Source organism: Phoxinus phoxinus, assembly GCF_949152265.1.
Source record: "Phoxinus phoxinus genome assembly, chromosome: 3".
NCBI classification, from domain to species: Eukaryota; Metazoa; Chordata; class Actinopteri; order Cypriniformes; family Leuciscidae; genus Phoxinus; species Phoxinus phoxinus.
In genome coordinates this window covers 17,655,216-17,679,242 of record NC_136878.1, presented here as the reverse complement: position 1 = coordinate 17,679,242, position 24,027 = coordinate 17,655,216, and the positions used below count along the sequence as shown (strand labels likewise).

The following is a 24,027-nucleotide window of genomic DNA, read 5'->3' as shown; positions in this document are numbered from 1 at the left end:
GCATCTTGTGCTGGATCCACGTCACGTATTGCGTGTCTGCGATTTATTTAGGACAAAAAAAAAAAGGGAGGGTTGACTATGTTTCTCCCCCTCCCACAACACGTACGTGATCATCACCCCCCAAAAGCACCCTTTAACCAATAACGACGTGGCGCTCGGGACAAACGCGGAATGGACACCTTTAAAAGCGTGTTCCTCCTCCGGTATTGGCTGTTTCCTTGAGGGTGTCATTTTCAGGTCGTGGAGATCAGTGCCTGTGTTTATACTCTGTTACACAGGTTTAGTCCTCGCAGACCTGGACTAGAACTTTACACATCAGCATCGGGTTTAGGTCAGAGCATTAGGGGGTTATGGTTGTAGTTGTGCCTCAAGAAAGCCAGATAAGTTTTCAAGCTAATGAATAGTTATAACGAGTGCTTTCCGTGCTCTTATGTGCGGGTGATAGTTGTACCTGTCCTTGGTGCTGAAACTGACCTGTGCACTTCACGGATTCGCTTTTGAGGGACTGTACGAGAGCAATTTCAACAAAACTGAGCTGCAATCAAACAGAAGAAGGATCTGGTAAAAAAAAAAAATCACTCATTAATATTGGACCTTTTTTCTGGGACACTATCAAAAGGAGTTTGGAAGTCTTTCCCCCCCTAGAATTATGATCTGATTTTACCGTTTTGAATCTGCAAATTTTCTCAGCTGCATCACCAAAACAAGAGTCTGAAAGGACAAATGCACATTTGATATTAATTTGACTCGCAATGGAGGTATCAAACGGGTCGAGCTTTGGGATCGAGTCTATTCTTTCTCACAGACCTAGCAGTCCGTGTATGTCCAAGGGGGACTGCGGGTCTCCAGCGGAGTTGAGCCCGCGGTCGGACCTGGACAGCGGCTGTTCGTCGCCTCCCTCCCCGAGACGGACCTCAGTAGAAGACGCAGTGCAAAGACACGCTCGCGCTCTCGGACTGGACTCTCCTTTACAAATATCCCAGCAGCCGAGAACAGTCACGTCCTCGTTCTTGATCAGAGACATACTAGCGGACTGCAAACCTCTGGCAGCCTGTGCTCCTTATTCCAGCACTGGACACTTAGCACAAGATGCTGAAGACTGTATGGACAAACTTCACAGCAATTCGTCCTCGGACAGTGAATACAGGGGTGAGACACTAAGCTTGTTTTTGTTTTGTTTTTATAAACACATATTGCAAAGAAATATTGAAGCTAAATATATACTCAAGATTCCTAATAGAAACAATTAAATTGTATTAACTATTTAATGGTTTGCTGTTAAAATTAATTGTGCGCTTTTACATTTCTAAGAAATCAGGTACGTAAAACATAAATAGGCCTATATAGCTAAATTATTGTGTTTAAAATCAAGATCTAAAATAAGAAAGTTTTGTCGAAGAGATCACGAAATAAGAAGGCTACGAATAAATAGGCAGCATTGCTGACACCCGTAAAGAAAAATATATACAATTTAGATTTTTATGATCATACTTTCGTTTTTGTTTCTCTTTGTTCCTCTAACGCAGTTCAATGTAATTCATTGTCAATGTAAGATATTTAAATGAGAAATTATCTCTGTTTTGGAGGTCACTTTAGTCCAAATTTCTAATGGTTTAAAAAAACAAACTAAATTTCCCTGATGATAGATAATCGAGAGGATCTGTGTGCTCTGACTAGCAATAAATGTGTTTTATTAAAGAATTTTGGATTTGGCCATCTGATGATAAAATGTGTAACCTAAAGCGTCTCATAATAGGCTATCAATCCGCATTTGAGAGAGTCCTAAGATCTCATTGCAGCTCGATTAAGCTGCTTTTTAAAATTATTTTAATGTAACATTACAACAATATAGCCTAGGCCTAATATTATCAACAATAACAAAAAGTTGATGACAGACATTTAAAATAGGTAATTAAACATGTGGAATTTAGGAAATGGGGGAAAGGCAGTGAAACAAACAAACACGATCAAGTAAAAAGAAAAGAAAAAAAGTGTTTCTGTCAAAATGACAAATGTTGATGGTGTATTTGTTTTCAGTGAAAGACGAGGCTGATCGCGAAATCTCCAGCAGTAGAGACAGCCCCAGCTCCAGGCTGAAGAAGCCCCGTAAAGCCCGCACTGCGTTCACTGATCACCAGCTGGCGCAGCTCGAGCGCAGCTTCGAGCGTCAGAAGTATCTGAGCGTGCAGGACAGGATGGAGCTGGCAGCATCTCTCAACCTCACTGACACACAGGTCAAAACATGGTACCAGAACCGCAGGTGAATACAAACATCTTGTGAAACATCATAGCCTATTTTTTTTTTTTTACAGTCAATGATACAGAAGTGGGCCTAGCTTATTAAAGAAGCTGACGATAGAGTCATAATGTGGACTGAAACATTTTAAAAGGTATAGCTACATATTGACCTAAACGTTGTATACAAAAAAACACGAAAGGTTTTATATTTTTGAAATGTTATTTATATCAATATTATACTGTAAAATAATTGTTTGTTGCTGTTGCTGTCAAATTAAACCACAACGGAGAAAAAGTTACAAAAACTACAACCTCGCACACGGCACACCATGAGTCCAACACATTTAGTTATAAATAATAAATTACTGCATCGTGTATCAATAATTTAGCTTCCGAGTAGTAATTAAACAATTGCCAAAATTATTAATTATTTATCTTAAATGGCTCTTTGCTGAGTGACAATTTGACGGATGAGTGTTCAACAGGATATTACACGGATTCATCCTCGACGAACAAAACTTTCCGTGAATCGGCAAATACTTGTTCACAGTTTTCCAATTAACATTCAGCTAACACTAACTGCATTAAGGCGATGTTGGAACAGGCCAAGTAGATAGCCTATTTGTAATATTTAATCATGTTGGTTTAAGACATTTTGTTTACACTTTATTTTAAGGTGTCCGTGTTACAGTATACATTTAGTAGCCTAGACTGTAAAAAATGTTTTTCATGATTTATGACGACTTCTTATCTTTTGTTAAATCAACTTATAAAATGTAATTAATGTAGCCTAGTTCAGATAGGCCGAACATAATATTTTGAGTTTCTATTTATTAAACCAATCTCCTTTTGTTGTATTAACTCAATTTTAATTTCATTTAATTTTAATTTAATTTAATTTAAGTTGAACCAAAAAAATATTTATTATTAATAATAATTAACTAGCTACATGTTACTTACTAGGGTTGGGGTTTGATTTAGGGATAGTTGCATGTTGTAAATAATTATGCATAATTTAGTTATTACTACAGTAACTAGCCTACATTAAACTTGTAACAATGACACTGTAGGCCTAAAATAAAGTGTTACCGACTTTTTTATTGGGCTACTAGGCCTATTGCTTTAGTAGCAACTTATGGCTACTAAAGTTGCCTACTAAATATATTCCTTGCACCTTAATTTTTAAACCACAAAGGTTTCTTAAGGTAGGCTACTTTGCATGACCTGAAAAAACTTTCATTTTCATAATGTCAATTAATGGGAAAAAGTAAAGACCTAAATACGGACGCCTAGATAAAGGCTTTGTTTTACGGTTTTAGTGTCACATGACAAAATGGCTTCCTGCATGTTAGTTAGGCTACTCCACTTTGATCTACCTTACATGTTTTTCCAAAAGTATTATTATTATTGTGCTAAACTACGAGAAAAAAATAATTTTCTCCTTAAGAATTTCAGCCATTTAGTGAGAATATTTGAAGAAAACACGACCACTATAATGTAAATCAATGAGGCCTATGTTTGTTTCAAACAGAACGAAGTGGAAACGGCAGACCGCAGTTGGGCTGGAGCTGCTCGCGGAAGCAGGGAATTACTCAGCTCTTCAGAGAATGTTCCCATCACCATATTTCTACCCACAAAGTTTGGTTTCTAACCTCGACCCGGGACCAGGGTTGTTTCTCTACAGAGGGCCGTCCGTGCCTCCACCACCGGTTCAGCGGCCTCTGGTCCCGAGGATCCTCCTGCACGGTCTTCAGGGCGCCGGAGATCCAGCGTCTCTCTCTGGAGTGATACCGAGACACACGTCGCGATGAACTGATAACCTGACAGCAGCTCCAACCTCAGGAACGACAGACAGGGTTGCGCTTGGACAATACCCGTGTAACTGAAAATAGAAACGCGCAATAATAGACTTTCCAAATGACTCTGACCAAAAGGCGAATGCTAACTATTTATTAAACTTTAACGTGCGAAAGAAGTTATCAGAAAATTATTTGTTGAGGTTCCATCCCCACCATGAACCTCGTGACTGTATTCTGGTGAACTTGCTTTTCCCCTAAGAAATGGCGTGGTTAATTTGCACAAAATGACGACGCAAACTAACCAAAATAAAACAAAATAATTTTAGTCAATTTCAGTGGAACCATAGGAAATACTGAAAAACTGTGGATTTTTTATTATTATTCTGCCTAATGTTAAAAATGCATTTTACGAACAAAAATAATAAAACTAAAATGACTGATTAACAAATGTTGTAAACTGAAATGTAATTTGTCACCGATTATTGTGATGGTGGTTGTATTGCTGTGCGGCTGTTTTACAAACAAAAACAAGTTTAGGCTACTCAATGAAATTTACAGATCAGCGCAAAACATGGCTCTGCAAACTGTTTAGGCATTTAAACTGTTTTTGTGGAAATAGTGTTGTGGTTATGGGTACTTTTCAACCCCAATTCAACAGACGCCAAAATACTTTTCTAAATAAAAGACTGTGAATTTGTCACACATGACGGGAGTCATTTATTCTTCGATATCCTCTTGGTCAAGCAATTATTGTATATTTTTTTGTGGTCATATGATGCATAAAGTGGGCTTATACAAATTCGATATTATATTTGCTATTTTTTAAAGTGCATTAGAGCTGCAATGGAACAGAACACCCGACAGTCCGTGAACGCAATAAAAACGTCCCGTTTCCTGCGCTCATATTGCGAAACGCGAATAGGCCTACCACTTTCTCACAACAATCTGCATTTACATAAACATTTACGTCTTTAATTAACACAAGCATACAAACTACTGCATGGAAACCTTTTGTGAGCCCTCTTAACAGGCGCTGCGTAAAGAGCAGTTCACCCACACTGAAATGAGAGAAACTGGGTAAGTGGTTTGTTGTGTGGGTTTAATTGACCAATCATAATAGGCATTTCATTATTACAGACCAATCACATTTTTACAAGAGGCTTTTACCGTAATAAAGCGACCGTGAAACGTAATATTCCAGTCAAGTTTCTTTTAGGGCTCGCAGCGAAGACTCGGCCAAAAGACAGCAGCTGGTGACCGGGCGAGACAGACTCAACGCTTGGACAGCTGGTCAGCGTAAGCCTCCATACATATCCAGCCCTATTTACCTGACCAAGCCGAAATTCAAGCCAGGGAAACGAGCTAAAAAGCTTTTAACAAAGACTATTTTTACGCGGTGTTCTCGTAACCTTGTGTACAACATGAAAAAGGCATGATTCTGAAAAGCCATTGGATTCAATTCAATGTAGAGCCCAAAATCAAATAACAAACACGCATCAAATACAACAATTTTTTTAGGGTAAAATTAATTCTGTTTTACAACATTTTTATAAAACAGCTTAAGTTGGTGTACATCACATTGCTCAAATAGTCATATTTATGGCACCACATTTTTATAATAAAATGCATTTAGTTGCATTTCACTCCAATAGGCGTATTTTACCATCTGCATCAAAGCTTTTGCATGGAGCAGGTTTTTAGACTGCTGCTGACCAGTCGTGCTTTGTTCCAGGCAAAAATGTCACAGTGTAAAAACACCTGTGAGTTCAACCATGAGAATCCACCTGCCACGGAGGCTCCGACCTCAGCACTTTTCGGCCGGAAAGAGCATCTCGGATCTCGCTCCTATATCTTCCACTTCATGCAGATTCCTCTTCCTCTGCTTGACCTTTCTTCTTTTTCCTCTTCTTCATAGACTTGGATTCTCCATCTATCCCACTGAGATACTCTGAGCGCATTAGGTTTGACACCCGCTCCTTTGATGTGAGTTTCTTGGGAGGCCTGAAAAACATTTAAATGAAGAGCTACTATCACTCTTATTAAAAAGCTTTTCCTCTCAAAATCAAAACAAAACAAAGAAACTAACAACAGCACAATAAACAGCTCTTGAATTAACAGGAAGCGTGTGAATTGCTCTAAACATTTCAAAAGCATTCTGAAGCACAGAATCTGATATTTATCCTGTAAAGAGTGGAGGTAGATAAGAGTCTGGCTGGGTTAAGTCTGGCTGAACAAATTTCCCACTGTCGTCAATAAAAGGCTCGTAGACAGCAGCGGGGGCCTGATGTAAAACTAGTGACTGTTTATCTAATCAATAACTCTGGAGAATGAAGCGGCGCTTTGCCCCCATGGGGCTGCTTAAGGATCCAATACACACACACACACACCTACCTCATAGTGACACACGACACACTCTACCCCCAGGGCTTAGAGTAGCTATGAGAGAGCAGTTATTGTTCTTTTGGTCCCTGAGCGCTCTACAGGGACCCCTACAGGCGATAAGCAGGATGTATGCAGACATACACAATGGTGCATATTATATATAGAATGTCACTATACAGTATTTACACTTACAGAAAGACGTGTCATAAATATATGCCTCAGCAGCAGTGCTCCATCAGCTAGGTATAACCGTTAAAATCAGAAACCCATCTAAGTTCTCAGAAACAAAGAACGCAAAGAGGGAGATCTGCAAGCAGGCCGAGCAACAAAATAGAGTAAAATTAACAAAAGCGCCTAGCCACAAAATAAATAATGTGGCGAGCAGGACGAGGCCGAGGGCCGTGAGAGAATGGAGTGAGGCCGGTGACGTGATTGATAATGAGCGACACCTGCGAGACGCACCGCTCTCGTATCTCTCACGGAGGAGCGGAAGCATAAAAGAGGAGCGATGACAGTGAAGGACGAGAGAGGCCAGGCCTGGACTTGTGTTTTGTTTGTTCTATTATATGTGACAGCAGTCGTCTGTGAGGGACTGCTGCCTTTAATAACGTAAAATAACTGAATGAATGTTTGCCAGTTCCCGCCGCCTCCTTCCTATTACAAAGAACTTCATTACAAATACAATAATAGGTCCATAACGAACACCCTCAAAACTATACACAGCCAGACTAAGATGGACCAAATAACGACAAAAAGACAATCCTGTCCATGACTTTATTAGCCATTTATTATCTCTATTTTTTAAAGATGTTTTATACTTTTGTATTAACTAATTGTAATTTTAGCCCCCACAAAAAAGAGCATATTATATATATATAATTCAAAAGTTTGGGGCCAGTAAGATTTTTTTTTCCAACAAGGGTGCATTGAATTGATCAAAAGTGACAGCAAAGACTAAAAAAATCATGTTAATTCAAGGAGCACAACTGCTTTCATCATTGATAAGAAATATTTCCTGAGCAGCAAATCAGCAGATTAGAATGATTTCAGAATGTTTATGCGACACTGAAGACTGGAGTAATGATGCTGAAAATTCAGCTTTGCCATCACAGGAATAAATTACATTTTAAAAGTTATTAAAATGGTTATTTTTATATTTTATATTTTAATATTTCACAATATTACTGTTTTATATAAAATAATAGCAGCCTTGGTGAGATGCAACATATTATATAAAATATATGAGCAAAAAAAAATATATATATATATATATATGACAAAATATATTATATATATATATGACAAAATACATTATATATATATATATATATATATATATGTATACAACATCCTGCAAAAAAAAAAAAAAAAAAAAAAAAGAATTAAACCCTCCGAAGGATAGATGCGTGTGTATTTTTGGTTGCCTGTAATGGCCTCTCTTCTGTGTACCAGAGGTCTTTGTTGTTCAGTCACGAGTCCATAAGTGTGTGTGTGTTTATATTGGTGTGATCTGCTCATTAGCGAAATCTTGTCTGGACATGGACAGTGTATACCACAGCCAGCTGTAATGAAGTCTCTCCTGACAGGACGGCTAGACTCGACTGAGACCGTAAGGCACAGCGCAGCACAACACAGCAATGTCACACACACGCACACAATTAGGCTGGGAATGGTAAATGTTAATAGGGCCAAAGCACTGACCAGTTAAGTTGCATCGACATAGTGCAGCATGAATATTCTATATGGACTGATGGCTGGTTAATATAGACGTCAGCTGTCAGCTATGACGGCTGATAAGTTCATTACGGGTGTTGTCTGTTGTCTGGGCAGTGGAGAGAGAGTGTGAGATGCGTTTGGGCTGCTCTGGGGGCAGCTCCTGTGGGACTGACCTATTGTCCCGCTCTATGGGTTTCATTCACAGGTCCTGCTGCAGGTCACCCTGCCAATTACTAGTGGTTAGACACAAGCTTCTCCCTATAGTGCCTGAGCCAGCATGTGGCACAAGTCAAAACTCAGCACTACCAAGCGCACATGTACAAATTTAAGCCTTAAACCGACTTCTAAAATTTAAAAATGGATGAAATAAGCAGGGCTTAATTGAGGGAGCAACTGGCACCTAATCACGTTTTGTTTTCTAAGTTGACAAATTAAAGAATCGCTTGATAAAGATGTTTTTTATGTTTTTAACAATCACTGCTGTTTATTGTGATTACAGGGCATTTTAGTTTATAGACCACAACGATTTAAGTTAAAGTTTTTGTAGATGATTGAATATAAATGTGTATAATTGTATTATTATTGGTTATTGGGAGTATGTATACTTATTTACACATTGTCAATGTCATATGAACAACCTGTCAATATAACCTGGCTTATAAGTCTGTACATCACAGAAAGAGTTGCCAGTTTTATATTTATTGAACATACCTGATAAATGACTGGTGGTTCAGTGAGGGAGCCAGCTGTGAAATCTGTAACCAGCTCTGAATGATTCACTGACACTGATCGAGTGAGTCTGACTTCAAACGGCCCACGAGCGGAGCAAGCGAGTTTGGAGCCATTTTGTGAATTTTAAGTAATTTCTTCATGGTTCGGACATTGTAACTCACGCTGATAGCCTAAAATAATAGCATAAAGCCCTGAAATTATTTTTAACCCAATAGTTTTACATGTTGAGAATGTTCACAGTGCCCTTCCACAACGGAAGAAGTTATTTTTGTAAAGAACGACTATTGGGACTCTGTTTTCCACTGAAATAAAATGACGCTACTCAATTAAATTTAATGTGTCACTAACCTTTGAGTTAAGCAACTTTAACATCAGTTTTACCAAACTGTACCTGACACCCCCTTCACAGCACAGAGACGGCACGCAGGGGCTTTTGAGCCTTTATCTCAAAGGCACACCGAAGAACAGAAGGTGGGATGAAAGACAGGGAAGTAAAATACAGCAGAATACACTGACAATAACAGAAATTTTCAAATGACAGATTTGGTCTGACAAGAGAACTGTGATCATTGCATGCGCGGGTCAGCTATGAAAAGCACGCTATACCCTAAAGGAGAGGCCTGTATGTGAATATTCTTTATTTAAAGCCCCCCCCCCCCCCTGTGGTGAAAATCAAGTTTTTAAAATGTTGTTTATATGTCTATATGGTGTTTTTAATATGCTTTAAGACAAACCATGTATAAATTCATAAAATCGACACCGTTGCTGATTTTTTTTATCTTTAAAACTGCATTGAACTAAAGACAACCTCAAAAAAGCAGTTTGAAATTGCTGGTGTTTCTGACGTCACACAAACTACCTTGTAACCAATCACGTCAATGCGTGATCGTCAACGAGTGGATCTTTGAGCTGGTTCGAGTGAGGAGGCGGGGCTAATTTGCATATTCATAGAACCTCGTATACTAAAAGTTACATTCCAGCTATTTTAAGGCATGAAAGCAAAAAAAAAAAATCCAGGAAAAAACGTATAAATATGTAATTTTGATGATCAAAGAGGATTTTTAAGGGATACAATTATTGACTACAGTGGGACTTTAAACATACACAAATGCACACTGATATAGATAGAGCTCTTCTTCACTACGTGACAGTAATGACGTTCAGGATGGTGTTTGGCTCTGGCTCAGTTTAATTAAGTGTCCTGCGGAGAATCTGACCACACACGGATGCACAAAGGAAGGCCTTCACCGACACATACACGCTCGAGGGCTAGTCCGGACATGGTCTTTGCTAACCAGACCCCATGCTTACAGCACCACATTCAATCCTATGGGAAATGACTGACCACTAATAACCCTGCAGTGTCAAGCACTAGCCAAACCTCATATTAATGCCCAACAACCATACTGTGATGTACTGGCCATATCATCGGTACATAGTCCTCATCTCACCATAATCCTCACCATCACATCCACAAATTACACCTACCTACACCAAAGACTGCTATCAGATAAAGTAAGTCAGACTCAAATATAGTATGCATTGAAAGCAAAAAAAAAAAAAGCCAGCTATTTATAAAGGATGTCATATTCAATATGTTTTGGGAATAACATTGCAAGGGCATCACAGCATAAAGGAAGTCGAGGGAAAACGAGAGGGGCGAGTGCATCAAAGGTGAAAGGTAAAACGTACAGCTGGTAAAGGCAGGACTTGACTAGTCCTCTTTGACCCCGAAGAGCTCTGCTACAGTGAAAGACTTGCAGCTGCCAAGAGAGTGTGTGTGTGTGTGTGTGTGTGTGTGTGTGTGTGTGAGCTGTGGGCTTTTCTCCAGCGCAGCCGTGCTGGCAATTTTCAGAGCAGCCTTTACAGGACACTTACAGTAAAACATCATCCTACAAAATGGCTCGAAGGCATTTCTCATCTCTTTAAGAAGTGACACTAGATAAGTGGGTGAATGTTATAGCCAAAAAGGATATTGGTGGTTTCACATGGGCTGTGTGCCTTATAGGCTCTTGCTAAAAACAAAAAACAAAGTAGTGGTACTTCGATGCCATGTCGATATTAAAAAAAAAAAAAAAAAAAAAATGCAACAATTCCTATTCACTTTCTACACAGTATAAGCAGTACCACGTCTACAGACTCAGAATTGAGTTTTGCAGTGGCTGTGTTTTGAGTTCTCATTTTGATTTGAGAGAAGCAGATCATGCATTTGTTTCTTTGTTGTTTATTCATTTAAAAGGACCGTGGTGAGCAGGACGAGGCAGAGGGTCGTGAGAGAATGGAGTGAGGCCGGTGATGTGATTGATAATGAGCGACACCTGCGCGACGCACCGCTCTCGTATCTCTCACGGAAAAGCGGAAGCATAAAGGAGGAGCGACGACAGTGAAGGACGAGAGAGGCAAGGCCTGGACTTGTGTTTTGTTTGTTTTATTATATGTGACAGCAGTCGTCCGTGAGGGACTGCTGCCTTTACTTTCGTTTTGTTGTTTGTTTATTTTATTTATTAAAGTTGTTGAATGTTTGCCAGTTCCCGCCTCCTGCCCACAACATCTAACCTCGTTACAAGGACATTACTTGGAAAAAGTTCCTAATAGTACCAAATACTTACTACATGCCATTGCTTTAATTAAACGTTGTTAGTACTTAATAGATCAATTTAGCTTTCATTACAGTCATAAGTTAAATAATGAGCTATATTCCCAATTCTATATATAATTATGCACTTTTGGCCTAAAATAGGATACACTAATGTTCAAAAGTCAGCAAGATTTTTTTTTTCACGTTTTTTTTTTTTATCATGTTCACCAAGGCTGCATTAATTTGATCAAAAATACTGTTAAAAGTAGTCATATTTTATAAAAAAAACTAAAACAAAACATTACAATTAAAAATACTTATTTTCTATTTTAATAACTTTTAAAAAGTTATTTATTCCTGTGATGGCAAAGCTGAATTTTCAGCATCATTACTTCAGTCTTTAGTGTCACATGATCATTCAGAAATCATTTTAACATGATGATTTGGTTCTCAGGGAACATGTATTAGTATTATCAATGTTGAAAACTGTTGTACTGCTTAATGTTTTTGTAGAAACCCTGATAAAAAATGTTTTCCTCCCAGGATTCTTTGAAGAACAAAGTTCAAAAGAACAGCATGCATTTAAAAAATAAATCTTTTGTAAAAGATCTTTCAAAATCTTTTGTCTTTACTGTAACCTTTGATTAATTTAATGCATCATTGGTGAAAGTATTAATTTTGATAAAAGTATATATTTTTGTACTGACCCCTAACTTTTGAACTGTAGTGTACATGACATTTGAGTTAAAAAGACCACCTCCCTTTCATTTATAATCCATGTAAATTTATAAGTGAAATAAAACAGTGAAAAAGTTAAAGAGCTCAACAAATATGAAATATTATGTGGGAAAAATATGAGAATGTTACGGAAGCCACAGAGGAAAATGCACCATCAAACAGAACACGGCTAAATTTATCTAAAAAAAGAACTAGATCATATTATGGGGCACCGCAAACTGTTTGACAGATTCATAAATTACTGTCCAATTTCTAAAAACTTGCAGTACCTCTTTGCTTTGTCTTTGCCCTTCTTGGAGTCTTTGCTGTTGTTAGGATTAGTGGTTATGGAGCTGCCCAGGCCCTGGGGTGCGTCCCTCAGGCCAAAGCTCTTAGCGGCGTGGCCCAGGTGCAGGTTGCGGATGTGGAAGACGTGTTTCAGACTGGAGGGGTATGTGGTGTATGCTCTTAAGAAAGACTGCAGTGCTACAAGGACCCAAATAAAAAAGGGGCATTTAGAGCACAGGTAGCAGACAATTACAAGCACTTAAATGGTTTTACTTGCAATAAAGGATTCATTTTAACACCAATTTAGACCCTGTGAACACCTGGTATTAAGATAAGTTTTGGTCGATCGCATCATAATTGGATGCTAAATGCAGGTGTAAAGGGTCTATAACTTGTTGAGCTTGTCCCGCTTTCGACCACTTCCACAGGTAGTCTAAAACTCATTTGATGAGATTGCTTTCATAGTGTAAACTCATATATGGTCGAAACAGAAACAAAAGACCGCCTACTCTCCTCCTACTGACCTAATGCGTAAACATTATGTGAAGTGTTCTAGCCAGACAAACTTTGTCAGCTGAAGACCCAAATTTGGTTTGAAGACAAAAAAAGTATCAAGCACAATGTTCTCTCACCATTCCTGATTTCTAACACACACTTTGGCTGTCAGAGCAGAAACTAAAGCTGCTGATCTCTGTATTTTTTCGGTAGCGTCTCCGGTCGCAATCATATGTAAATTCAATGAGCTTATTTCGTCCGGGGGAAAAAACACCATACATATAAATTTACTTGTGATCCGATCGACCAAAACGCATCTTAAAACCAGGTGTAAACAGGGCCTTAAGGCTAATGATATTCCTTAATTATAATGAATTATTAATTACATTACTTTTTACATTACTAAAACAGCATTTTTTTTTATTTTGTTCATAAATAAAACATTTTATTTCATATTTTATGTTTGTTGTATTATTATTAAAACATTTAACTCTTTATTTTATTGAATACAAATCACAATTGCAATAAAGGAAAATTATTAATGAAAATTTATAATTATGATATAGAGGTTAAATCATTGTCAAAAATGTTAAATTTCTTCTAGGTAATGAAATGTAGCTGGGATGCGAAGCTGTAGAACAAAATATCAGTTTAACACAGTAACCCTGCATGATAATTAGTTTTTCATCTTACCGCTCTTCGCTGTTTGCAGAGACTCATTATTGGCATGAACATAATTCTCAAAGTCAGTCTGTAAAACGGTGGCTCTCTCTCGCACCTCCTGCTCAAAAGCAGCGGCTGATCTCTGCAGTCATGTACAAAGAGGCACACATCAAAGATAAACAACAGAAATCAGTGGGAAAAAAATATATCACATTTTATTACATTAAAAGCCAATAAAAAACAAGAGCAACATAAATGTGTTTGGTTATACACACTAATGACATCGCCCCTCCCCATCAATGACCTTTGACCCTCAAATGAGGCCGCTAACAAGGGGGGTGGCATGGGTGAGGATTACAACCAGCTGATTGGTGCTGCGAGGGAAAGGACATTAAATCAGGATTAGGACTGACTGAGCGCTGGCAGAAACATTCGCTCATTGTTGTCAGAAGGCTCTCATTGTCGAGAGAGGGGAAAAAAAGAGATAAAGAGAAAGCCATTCTTCTCCCACAGCTGTTCTCTAGACATGCATTTTCAACAACATTGTGATCTTCAACCAAGTTAGGAAAGTAATACTAGTTTTGCAGTCAAACAAGTCAACATTGACTCTTTGGATCAGGATCACTGTTTTTAAGGTTTAGATGTACCTTACTGTCCCATTTCCCTCTGCCTTTGAAGCGCTCGTCCTTTATCAAAGTGGCCAAGATGTCCACCATCTTCATCTCTGACAAACTGAGGGAGAGAGAAGCCAAAAAGGTTTAGATGCATATTATAAAAGAAAATATTTATCAATGGGGGGGGGGAAGAATTGCACCAACATATTCCAGACTGTGAGTTTCCTAGTTTAGATAGTTCAGCTCAACATATTGAGCTTTGCTAATGCTACCAAACTCCTTCCGCTCATCCTTTAGTAACTGTAATGTGAGCCAAATATGATAGTGCTTGTGCCAGCAGAACAGATTCATTCTGCTCTCATGCAGAGAGACTGAGAGTGTGTTTTCTCTTCACACTGGCTTCCAGTGCCGAGATCAGCATAGAGTCATCAGTCCAGCTCTTGACGGTTATATTGTGGGCTTTGGAACAGAGACAAGACCATGTTTAATCACAATGTCAGGGACTGGACACATCAGACAGGACCTGCCCCACAGTCCCCTACTGCTGTGTCGGAGTTCATCGAAAATGATCAGTAAAATCTGATATAGATATTCAAAAAATAAGAAGGCTGCTAAAACCATTCAGTTATGCTTTATCTTTAATGTATTTATTTGAAACTCCCCCTGGTTCTGCTCTTGTATAATATTTTGTTTTCTGTATTAATGACTCTGTGTGTTCTTATTGTTTGTATGGTAAAGACTTAAAGATTTATAAAAATAAAAAAAACTGATATAGATGAGACGCCAGTCAGCCCACCTGATGTTGTGATTGGCCAGCACATCCACAAAAGCCGTCTCAGAGGGGGTGAGGAAGAGCAGGCTGCTGCCCTGAGCTCCAATTCGTGCCGTCCGGCCCACACGATGAACATACTCCGCGGCGGAAGAGGGAGGGTTGTACTGCAAAAAAAAGATATTCATTTTAAAAAAATTAAGAACGGAAAATTTGAATTAATTTCAATTCTAGTAATGTTTGTTTGTTTTTAACGCCATGCCAGCTTCTGTGGCTATTTTCATGGCGAGAAATTCTAGTAACAAAACTGGCTAAATTGTTTGTTGTACACTGGTGATTATGCAAATTACGTGGTTTTACATATGAAGAAATCTAACCTGTATAATCCACGTAACCTGAGGCAGATCCAATCCACGTGCAGCCACATCCTAGGGGGAAAGTAAACAACAAAAACACATTTAGATATTAATCTAATTCATCTATTTAACCATTAACTCAAAGCATCTGGTTAGTTTAGAAAAAACTCAATAGGGAAATGTGGAACCAGTGTTATTAACTTAACTATTGAATAAAAATCAATTCATTGAAATAAAGTTGAAGTTAAAAATAAATATTAGATCAAATGTATACGAAAATTGTGATTCACTCTACTGAATTTACTGTATTAAAGCCCCTATAATGTAGCCTGGCTCTGCCCTCCTATGTACTTCCGCTCAATTTTAATACCAGTCCAATCAGCGAACAGAGGAAGTGGCTGAGAATGATGAAGTTGAGGTTGTGCGTTAGTTTGAGTTGTAGTTTTGTCACGACCAAACATTAGTGATTGGTTATGGCAGATCCAGAGTTGCTCTGGGCAAATTAAATAGTTTTAAACTTCAACAGAGAACCCGCCTACAAGGAAGTTAACGCTTGTCAATGGGGAGTTGCCAGACTTTCTGTACAAATGAAAAGAACGAGAGTCTGGTAGGACCAGGCTACATATACTGTGACGTCATTTAGAAAATCAGGCAAAAACGAAGTTAGTTTGGTGTTCATTTCAGGAGTTTGAAACACCTTGCCAAAGCGAACTTTACGCAAAAGTTGGCTCCGGCTGGTAAACACCTTGAAACTACCATTGGTCTGTGGTGATTATGTAGTACAGTAGGTAGGTGTACTCTGGGGCTCTGCCGTCTTTTATGTGGAAATCTTATCTGGTTAATTTCTTCTGTTCAGTCCGTCGTAATAAAAACATGAACACACTAGAGAGCTGCTTCATAGTAAAAAGTAACTGAAGATGTAATTTGAACTGAAAAAGACACCTCATTTGAAAATTTCTCAATCTTATCTCCAACACTCAACCTCAACTAGCCTAAACCCTAAGTTGGGTGTCTGGAGTCTGTATCTCTAGAGCCGATACAGATGGAGCCAACACAATTCCATGCCAGGCTGTCAGCAGGAATAGAAGCAGTCATTTACTTCAGGAGCCCTTCTGCAAAGTGACAAGATGGAGGAAAAGGAGGTGGACGGAGGGAGATGCACACACTTGCACCTAAAACCTTTGTATAACTGATTATATCTACATTATATCAATGCATCAATGAGGGATAAATGTGGGATTGCAGATGTCACAAAGAAAGAAGGGCAGTTAGATGTGTGGAGGGGATAATAATAATATTAATAAGTAGTCCTAGAAACTGTACAGGTTGGCCCTCAAGTATGCACAGACCTGGTTGGGAATTGCAGTCAATGTCAGTTACCATACAAATGGCATGAAACTAAAAGACTTACCGTACACAGTAGAATTCCAGTTTTACACTGAGAGAACTCCTGGAACATCTCAGTGCGCTCCTGAAGGGAGAGAAACAGGCAAGTGTAAAAAAATAAAATAAAATGTGTATAAAAGAGAAACACTTGAGCTTAATTTGTTGTATGAGACATTATCACAGCAAAAGAAGTATCTGCACTTGTATCAGGAAAAAAGATGAGGTGGAAACACAGATTAGAGCCCAACTTAAAATGGGATGTCCGACAGACCCTCTCTCTTTTTCAGCATGGAGCACAATCTGTTGTGTGCTGGAACAGCTGCCCGTCTCCTGCAGTTCGTCTCATCGGAGGAGACGTCCAGAGCTCAGCCTGTGCTGTCCCATTACCAAACCCATCCATAACACTCTACAGGCCAGCACCACACCCAGACCTGCTCTCCCATACATCTGACCAAGAGACTCCAGAGTCCCCTGCCCTACCAGTGCCATATGGGCGACCTACGGCAGCTCCATTTGTGTGGGGGTGAGGGTGCAGGCTGGACAGTGGCAGGATGCAGTTCCCCTGATACTGCCACAGGGCACCGACTGTGGCTGTTGCCTGAACGCCAGCTGGCAGAGTGCCAGCAGACCCCACTGTTCAACCAGACCATGATGGTCTAACCTACTGTCATATGTTGCTAGTGCTTCTGGATGCTTTTAAGAGACATTGTAATTTAAAAGAAAAAGTAAAATCTGAATATTTAATTGCTAACTGAATAACAAAACTGAGGAAATATACTGTCCAAGCATGATGGATGCATAGACATACTAGCCTTCAATGTATAAAAATGCAAAATAATTTGTTTACAATTCTCATCATCCTCTATTTTTCTTTCTTTTTGCAAATTGTTTTAGTTGTCTCCTAACTATCTCTGTTGGAGATAGTTTGTGATATACTTATAATAAATCTCTGTTAAACTTTTGAACTCATGTGTCGCCTGCTTGACTTTCCACCCCGGAAATTAAATTAATTGTTGGTCCCATATCCCCTGGATGTAATTGGGACATAACACATTTAAACATTAAATATAGAACTATGTTTGGAGGTCAAGGCCTTTCCAGAATGACCAAGACTCTTCCAGTTGTTCTTGATTCATGGATGATTAAAAAAAATATTCGTAAAGTGATTGCACTCACAAAAAGCAATTTCTACCCAATTACATATTTTGGAGCTTTGCATAACTAGAAACATGTATATTCATAATAAAAAATTAATATTATTAATAAAATAATATTAAAAAATAACATTAATTTAAGATTTTATTACTTTGCAGGCCTAAATATTACACTTTGAAAATGTACTGATATTTTCAAGTTTTTCATGACCGTGGGGACCCTGATATATTCACAGAAAACTAAAAATACTTTCTACTTATATACATTAAAGAGAATATGTCATGGAAAATAGTATCTACACTACTGTTAAAAATTTCTATTTCATATAAATGCTGTTCCTTTAAACTTTCTACTCATCAAAGAATCCTGATAAAACATGTAAATCTCCACAAAAATATTAAGCAGCACAACTGTTTTCAGCATTATTAATAATAAGAAGAAATGTTTCTTGATCAGCATATCAGAATGATTTCTGAAGAAAAGTGAAAAAAAAAAAAAAAAAAAAAAATGGAAGAACAGAAATTATGTAGTGCCCAAAAATACATAAAATCAGAACCAATTTAAAGGTGTTCAGAGGTGTTAATCATTTCATATGCAAAGCGGTTAGTCACTTATAACCAATTGTTTACATACGTAAAGTCAAGTGTTAAAGACACAGCAGCAAAAACCGACAGTATAACTGTAAGTGTCCTATGCGGGAGTTAATAGTCTAATACACTTGGGTGAGAATTAGCCTCTTTAAAACCCATAGCTCTTTTCTGGATTGGCACGTCTCACCTCCTGTCTCATGCTGCCGTGGAGCCTGTAGAAGTTGAGGTATGAGGTACGTTTGGTTGATGTGGTGTTGGGATTCTCACAGAGGACTGCAGTGAAGAGAGTGAGCAGGAACTCTACAGCCTCACAGCTGGATATGAAAACGATCAGCTTCTGCCGCTGCTCAAACTATGTACAAAAACACAGCAACATACAGAAGTCCAGTGTCAGCAAGGTATGTATTAAATATGCATGTTACGAGCAAATTACTTTCTTGGTTACTGTAAACTCTAGCAGTAATAACATACTGGTTATCAGTTAAAATAGCTGAGAATTAAAATACATTTTGGTAATTACACAAACACTAAAATAAAAAAAGGAAAAAAAAGAAAGAAATACTTTCATTGAGCAGTAAAGATATTTATAATGTTAAAAAGATTTGTATTTCAACTAAATGCTGTTCTTTTTTACTTTCTATTCATCAAAGAATCATGTAAAAAGTTTCCAAAAACATTAAGCAATATCAATATTTTTAATATTAATAAGAAATGATTCTTGAGCATCAAATCAGCATATTAGAATAATTTCTGAATGATCATGTGACACTGAAAACTGGAGTATTCTGTATTTTTGATCAGATAAATGCAGCCTTGTTAATCATAAGAGACTTCTTTCAAAAACATAAACAGTATTGTATATTAGTAGGTAGTATAGTTTATATATATCTATCTTGTCAGTATCTGAGTTATAAAAATACAAAAGTTGCATAAATACAATAAAAAATAATAAAAAACAGCAATTAAAATTATACAAGATGTTTTACTTGACATATGTAGTGTATATTAGAAGGAAGAAGAAAAAAAACGATATATCATCTAAACCAGCTCCAGCTTTTATCACAACTTTGGCAGATAATAAAACGTTTAATGATGAATGATTCACATTAGTCAAACTGAAATGACACAAGGTGATCTACAGCATAACACACAATACCACTGTGTTAATAACTGGGTTTTAACATATGGTGTGCTCTACCTTGCATTTGGTCAGAATAAAGGCAGCCAAACAGACCAGGTGGAGTTTGCTGGGCACCACCACCACATGCTGCTGCAGTCTCTCAGGAACCACGTAACTGTCTGACAGAGCCTGAGGGGCCGCCTGGGGACACGCTTCAACTGTCTCCCCACTCCCCTCTGACACGTGGATACTCACAGGCTCCTTCATACTGATACTGGCTAATCGGGACAGTCCTGGAAATGCAGAGAACAGGGTCAAAGCACGTACATAGATAGTCACCAAAAATGCTTTTGTGATCCAAAATGTTGTAAGAGTAAGACGTTTTTGTGACGTAGTGCTGCTTAAAACTGAAGGGTGCTATAAGAGGCTCAAAAACGTTCAGTTTTCATTGGGATAAAGAGCCTGTTTTCTAACGCCAAGCAGAGACAGACTGGACCTGAGAGACAGCAACTCCTGTCATCTCATCCCAGTCTGCTTCCACTAGAGTAAAGTAAGTATGGTACCTCCCTCAGTCTAAAGTGAGCGCTTATGCCACTGTCTCACTTTACAGCCAGACACACTCTCTCATTATGTGACAGTGATAGTGAGCGGACGCTGAGCTTACCCTCGGTGAGTGTGGCCGAAAGCAGCACATTCTGTCTGGCAAGTCCAGGGGCGTTCAGAGCATTCAGAATCAGAGTCAGATCTTTCTCAAAGCCCAAATCCAGAGTCCTTCAGTACAGAACACATATAATGGTAAAATCCACATCATACTGATACACCTGCAAAATAGGCTGCAAGAACTAATCGATAAAATTAGGGATACACGAAAAATGAAAATTCTGAGCCGAAAATGTATAGCCACTTATCCAAATAAACTATAGTCCAACAAAGCTATTACTATAAGAGCACGTAATCACAGTGCAGAGGGGAGCGGACTAGTGAACTTTTTTTAAAGCACCGTCATTCTCGGTTCAAATCCGCAAACACACTGACCTGTCGGCTTCATCCAGAATGAGCCAGCGCACAGCACTGAAAGCTATACTAAGAGTGTTCTTGATGTGGTCCACCAGTCGGCCTGGGGTCGAGATCAGAACATTAATGCCCTTCCTCAGTCTGAAGTCAAGACAAAGACAGACAAGTGCAGACTGAAGTGACATTGCAGAATGAAATGCACACTACCGTTCAAAAGTTTGGTCAGGTCGGTGAGACTTTAATCTTTTTATAAGAAGTTTCTTATGCTCACTATGGCTGCATTTATTTGATCAAAAACACAGCAGAAATAGTAAGACTGTGTGAAATATCCTTAAAATTTGAAAGCTGAATTTTCAGCATCTTTACTCCAGTCTTCAGTGTCACATGATCCTTCAGAAATATTTCTAATATGATGATTAGCTGCTCAAGAAACATTTCTTATTATTAATGTTGAAAACAGTTGTGCTGCTGGGATACATTTGTTTTCGGGATTATTTTATGAATAGAAAGTTCATAAGAACATCTTTTATGAGAAATATAAATCTTTTGTAACATTATAACTGTTTTTGCTGTCACTTTTGATCAATTTAATGCATCTTTAATTAATAAAATTATTCATTTATTTTTTTAAAAATCATACTAAATTTGAACGGTAGTGTATTTACAGCAAAGTTGAAATCTATTCAAAATGCATTCATAATAATTTTTATACATTTACAATTTACATGTGTGTGTGTGTGTTTTAACCTGGCTTTTTCTGCTTTTCTTTTTTCTCCTCCCATCAGAACTCCTGGCACTATCCAGGTGAAAGGCTGAAAGGAATAAATACATTGAGTGAAGATTGAAAATGTACATCAACGCAATTAAGTCAATACAGCATATTAATTTAGCAGTAACCAGTAATGCAAATTCTCACTTTTAGAAGCTTCTGAAACATCTGAAAGCTCTGCAGGGCAAGCTGAGGGACAACCAGAGACAGATTAAAAAAATAAAAATAGTATGTAAGTATATAAGAAGAGGAAATATATATATGTGTTCATCCACAAGATAAATCAGAAAATGTTAGTGGTTTTGTATTAATTAATACAATACCTCTCTGGTTGGAACAATCACAACAGCTAAAGGCCCATCTGATCTCTGAAAAAAAAAAGTTGTACATGACAACAAATACATTATTAATAGTGCATTAGCTATTTTATTGGTAACATGTTCAATCTGACTCAAAACTAATGTTGCCAATTTATTTGAATGTAGATTGTGTACTTCATTTATAATGTAAACTTTTCTAACTTTCATGTATTTTTGTATTGTACGTTATGATGTGTGTAATGTACAGTGTTGAATGTCTGTCAACGACCTCAATTTTTCCACACAGGATCAATAAATGAGAATAATAAACAATGTTACAAAATTATTAATTTTAGCCAACTATAATAAAACAAATTAAGAATGATTATGTGATCAGTCAGTAAAGTCCTGATGTTGAGTGTGCTGTTTTAGACATTCAGGTTGACTTGCCTTCACTTTAGGTTGCATCGCTTGTAAGAACTGCACCATTGGAATTCCATATGCCAATGTTTTTCCTGTACAAGGCATATAAATAATCACATCTTTTAAAATTAGTTTCGTTTTTTTTTTGTTCTTCTTACTCTGTATCATCTAACTTAAACATTTTGTGATTACTATTTTTTACAGCGCCAAGAAATAACACAATTGTTGAGTCAGTACTGCATGTGGGATTGCTGTAAACAGCATGAATCATGAATCTGAACATTTGACACAATACAATTATGACATTATTGGTGTATTTATTGCATTTAATTTAGTAATTTTAATATAAAAAACAGCGACATCCTTCATAAAAGGCCAGAAATCGTACCTGATCCAGTCTGGGAGCGCACTACTGCATCTTTACCAGACATCAGCACTGGGATGGTCTGTTTCTGGACACTGAACACACAGAAGAAAATGAGAAAAACAACAAGAGACAGAGGACGACAATACAACGATGAGATGAAGCTTCAGTACCTCGTCATACTGGTCACATTCAACACCTTATGGAGCGTTGCCACCTGTGAAATTGTTTCGATGAGAAGAAGAAGGTATTAGACTAAAGATAGAAGCATTTCAGTTGACATTTGTCAAGAGATATTGAGGCTTGTTCTTACCAGATGAGGATGCAGATTTAGTTCTTCAAATGTGTTGCTGGTAAAGACTTTCTCCTTTACTAGATTTACAGCAGGACTGGAAGGAGAGAAAAAAATAGCAAGGAAAGGTCAATTTTGAGAAAGACCTGAGTCCATTCATTCACACAAGCTCAAATGTGTTGCATCTACCTGAGGACATCAGGGATCTCTGGGTTGTTTCTGAAGAGAGAAGATGTCTTGATAAATGGTCTGCCATGCTCTTCGGGAGCTTTCTTTGGAAATGTTTTCAACTTTGATGGCGACTTTGCTGCAGTGATTTCACTCTGGTCTCCGTTCTCTTCTGTGTCTCTATTATTACTCCTCCGAGAGGGGCTTTTGGGGGTTTGCAGCTTTTGCTTATGTGTGTGCTGTTGACCAGTTTGATTAATCTTCCTCTGTTTGGAGGCGCTGCTCTCTTGGGGCTCAAAGACAGCCTTCCTCTTTGATTCTAGCTTTTTCTGTAACATCAATACAGACAGTACAGCACTTCACAATCAGGCTGAAAAGAAACTTGTGTGTGAAGCAGAGTACTTCAGTGTGTGATGAAAATGAAAACAGAAGGTGGAGGACCGACTCACCTGTGCCCATTTCTCTGCGGATGTCAAATGACTTCGGTCTGTCTTTCTGTGAAACGTTACGGGATCTGAAGAGATGTTGAGCATTAGCATGTCCTCAGCCATGTCAGTAAGCTAAGCAGGAGGCTTTTTAAGACGTGGTGTAGTACCTAGATAACTATTCTAAACTCACAGATACCCGACTTCTTACAAAATGCTAAATGGCGTATTATCCTTCGTTTGTATAGCAGATATGTCAGTCCCAAGCTAAACGCGAGTGACGTTAACTTGTAAACAGTAAAAAACAGAACATAAACAGCTGTACATGTACAGAGTAAAGTTTCACACGTGTTTTTCCCCGTCCACTACAACGTGAGGAGATTTCCGGGTAGTGACGTTCCCAAAATAAAAGTCCCGCTGCATTACGCAGGTTAAAGCAATGGTTTTCAACTAGTTGACTTGTCCATCACAATATGTGATGCCTTTTATATATGATATAATATTTCGTCCGGTATTTTCTGCTGTAAAAATGACAAAGCTGCTGGTTTTCAAACGTTTTTTATTAATAGAAATTGTCAATATATTAAATAATTAACCACAAGAGCTGTTTTCTTAAACTAAAATGTTGTTAAATTTGTTTTGATTAATACAAATTTCAGAAAACCTTGTTTTAAA

General features: G+C 38.0%; 2 protein-coding genes across 2 annotated transcripts; one reads left to right on the top strand and one right to left on the bottom strand.

Moving 5' to 3' along the window:
• Positions 1–211: 211 nt before the first annotated feature.
• On the top strand, positions 212–4,740 carry barhl1a (BarH-like homeobox 1a). Its single transcript, XM_079606719.1, has 3 exons — positions 212–1,149; positions 2,038–2,260; positions 3,770–4,740. Exons 1-3 carry the CDS (start codon positions 753–755, stop codon positions 4,047–4,049), a joined length of 900 nt encoding a protein of 299 aa, XP_079462845.1. The 5' UTR covers positions 212–752; the 3' UTR covers positions 4,050–4,740.
• Positions 4,716–23,809, bottom strand: ddx31 (DEAD (Asp-Glu-Ala-Asp) box polypeptide 31). Its single transcript, XM_079606718.1, has 20 exons — positions 23,377–23,809; positions 22,949–23,256; positions 22,781–22,856; positions 22,641–22,684; positions 22,492–22,562; positions 22,131–22,195; positions 21,705–21,749; positions 21,529–21,570; positions 21,360–21,424; positions 20,634–20,753; positions 20,263–20,369; positions 19,677–19,891; positions 18,666–18,830; positions 16,759–16,818; positions 15,369–15,419; positions 15,019–15,158; positions 14,256–14,340; positions 13,639–13,750; positions 12,453–12,648; positions 4,716–6,038 (listed from the first exon to the last, which is right to left on the bottom strand). Exons 1-20 carry the CDS (start codon positions 23,476–23,478, stop codon positions 5,897–5,899), a joined length of 2,211 nt encoding a protein of 736 aa, XP_079462844.1. The 5' UTR covers positions 23,479–23,809; the 3' UTR covers positions 4,716–5,896.
• Between the last annotated feature and the right edge of the window lie 218 nt (positions 23,810–24,027).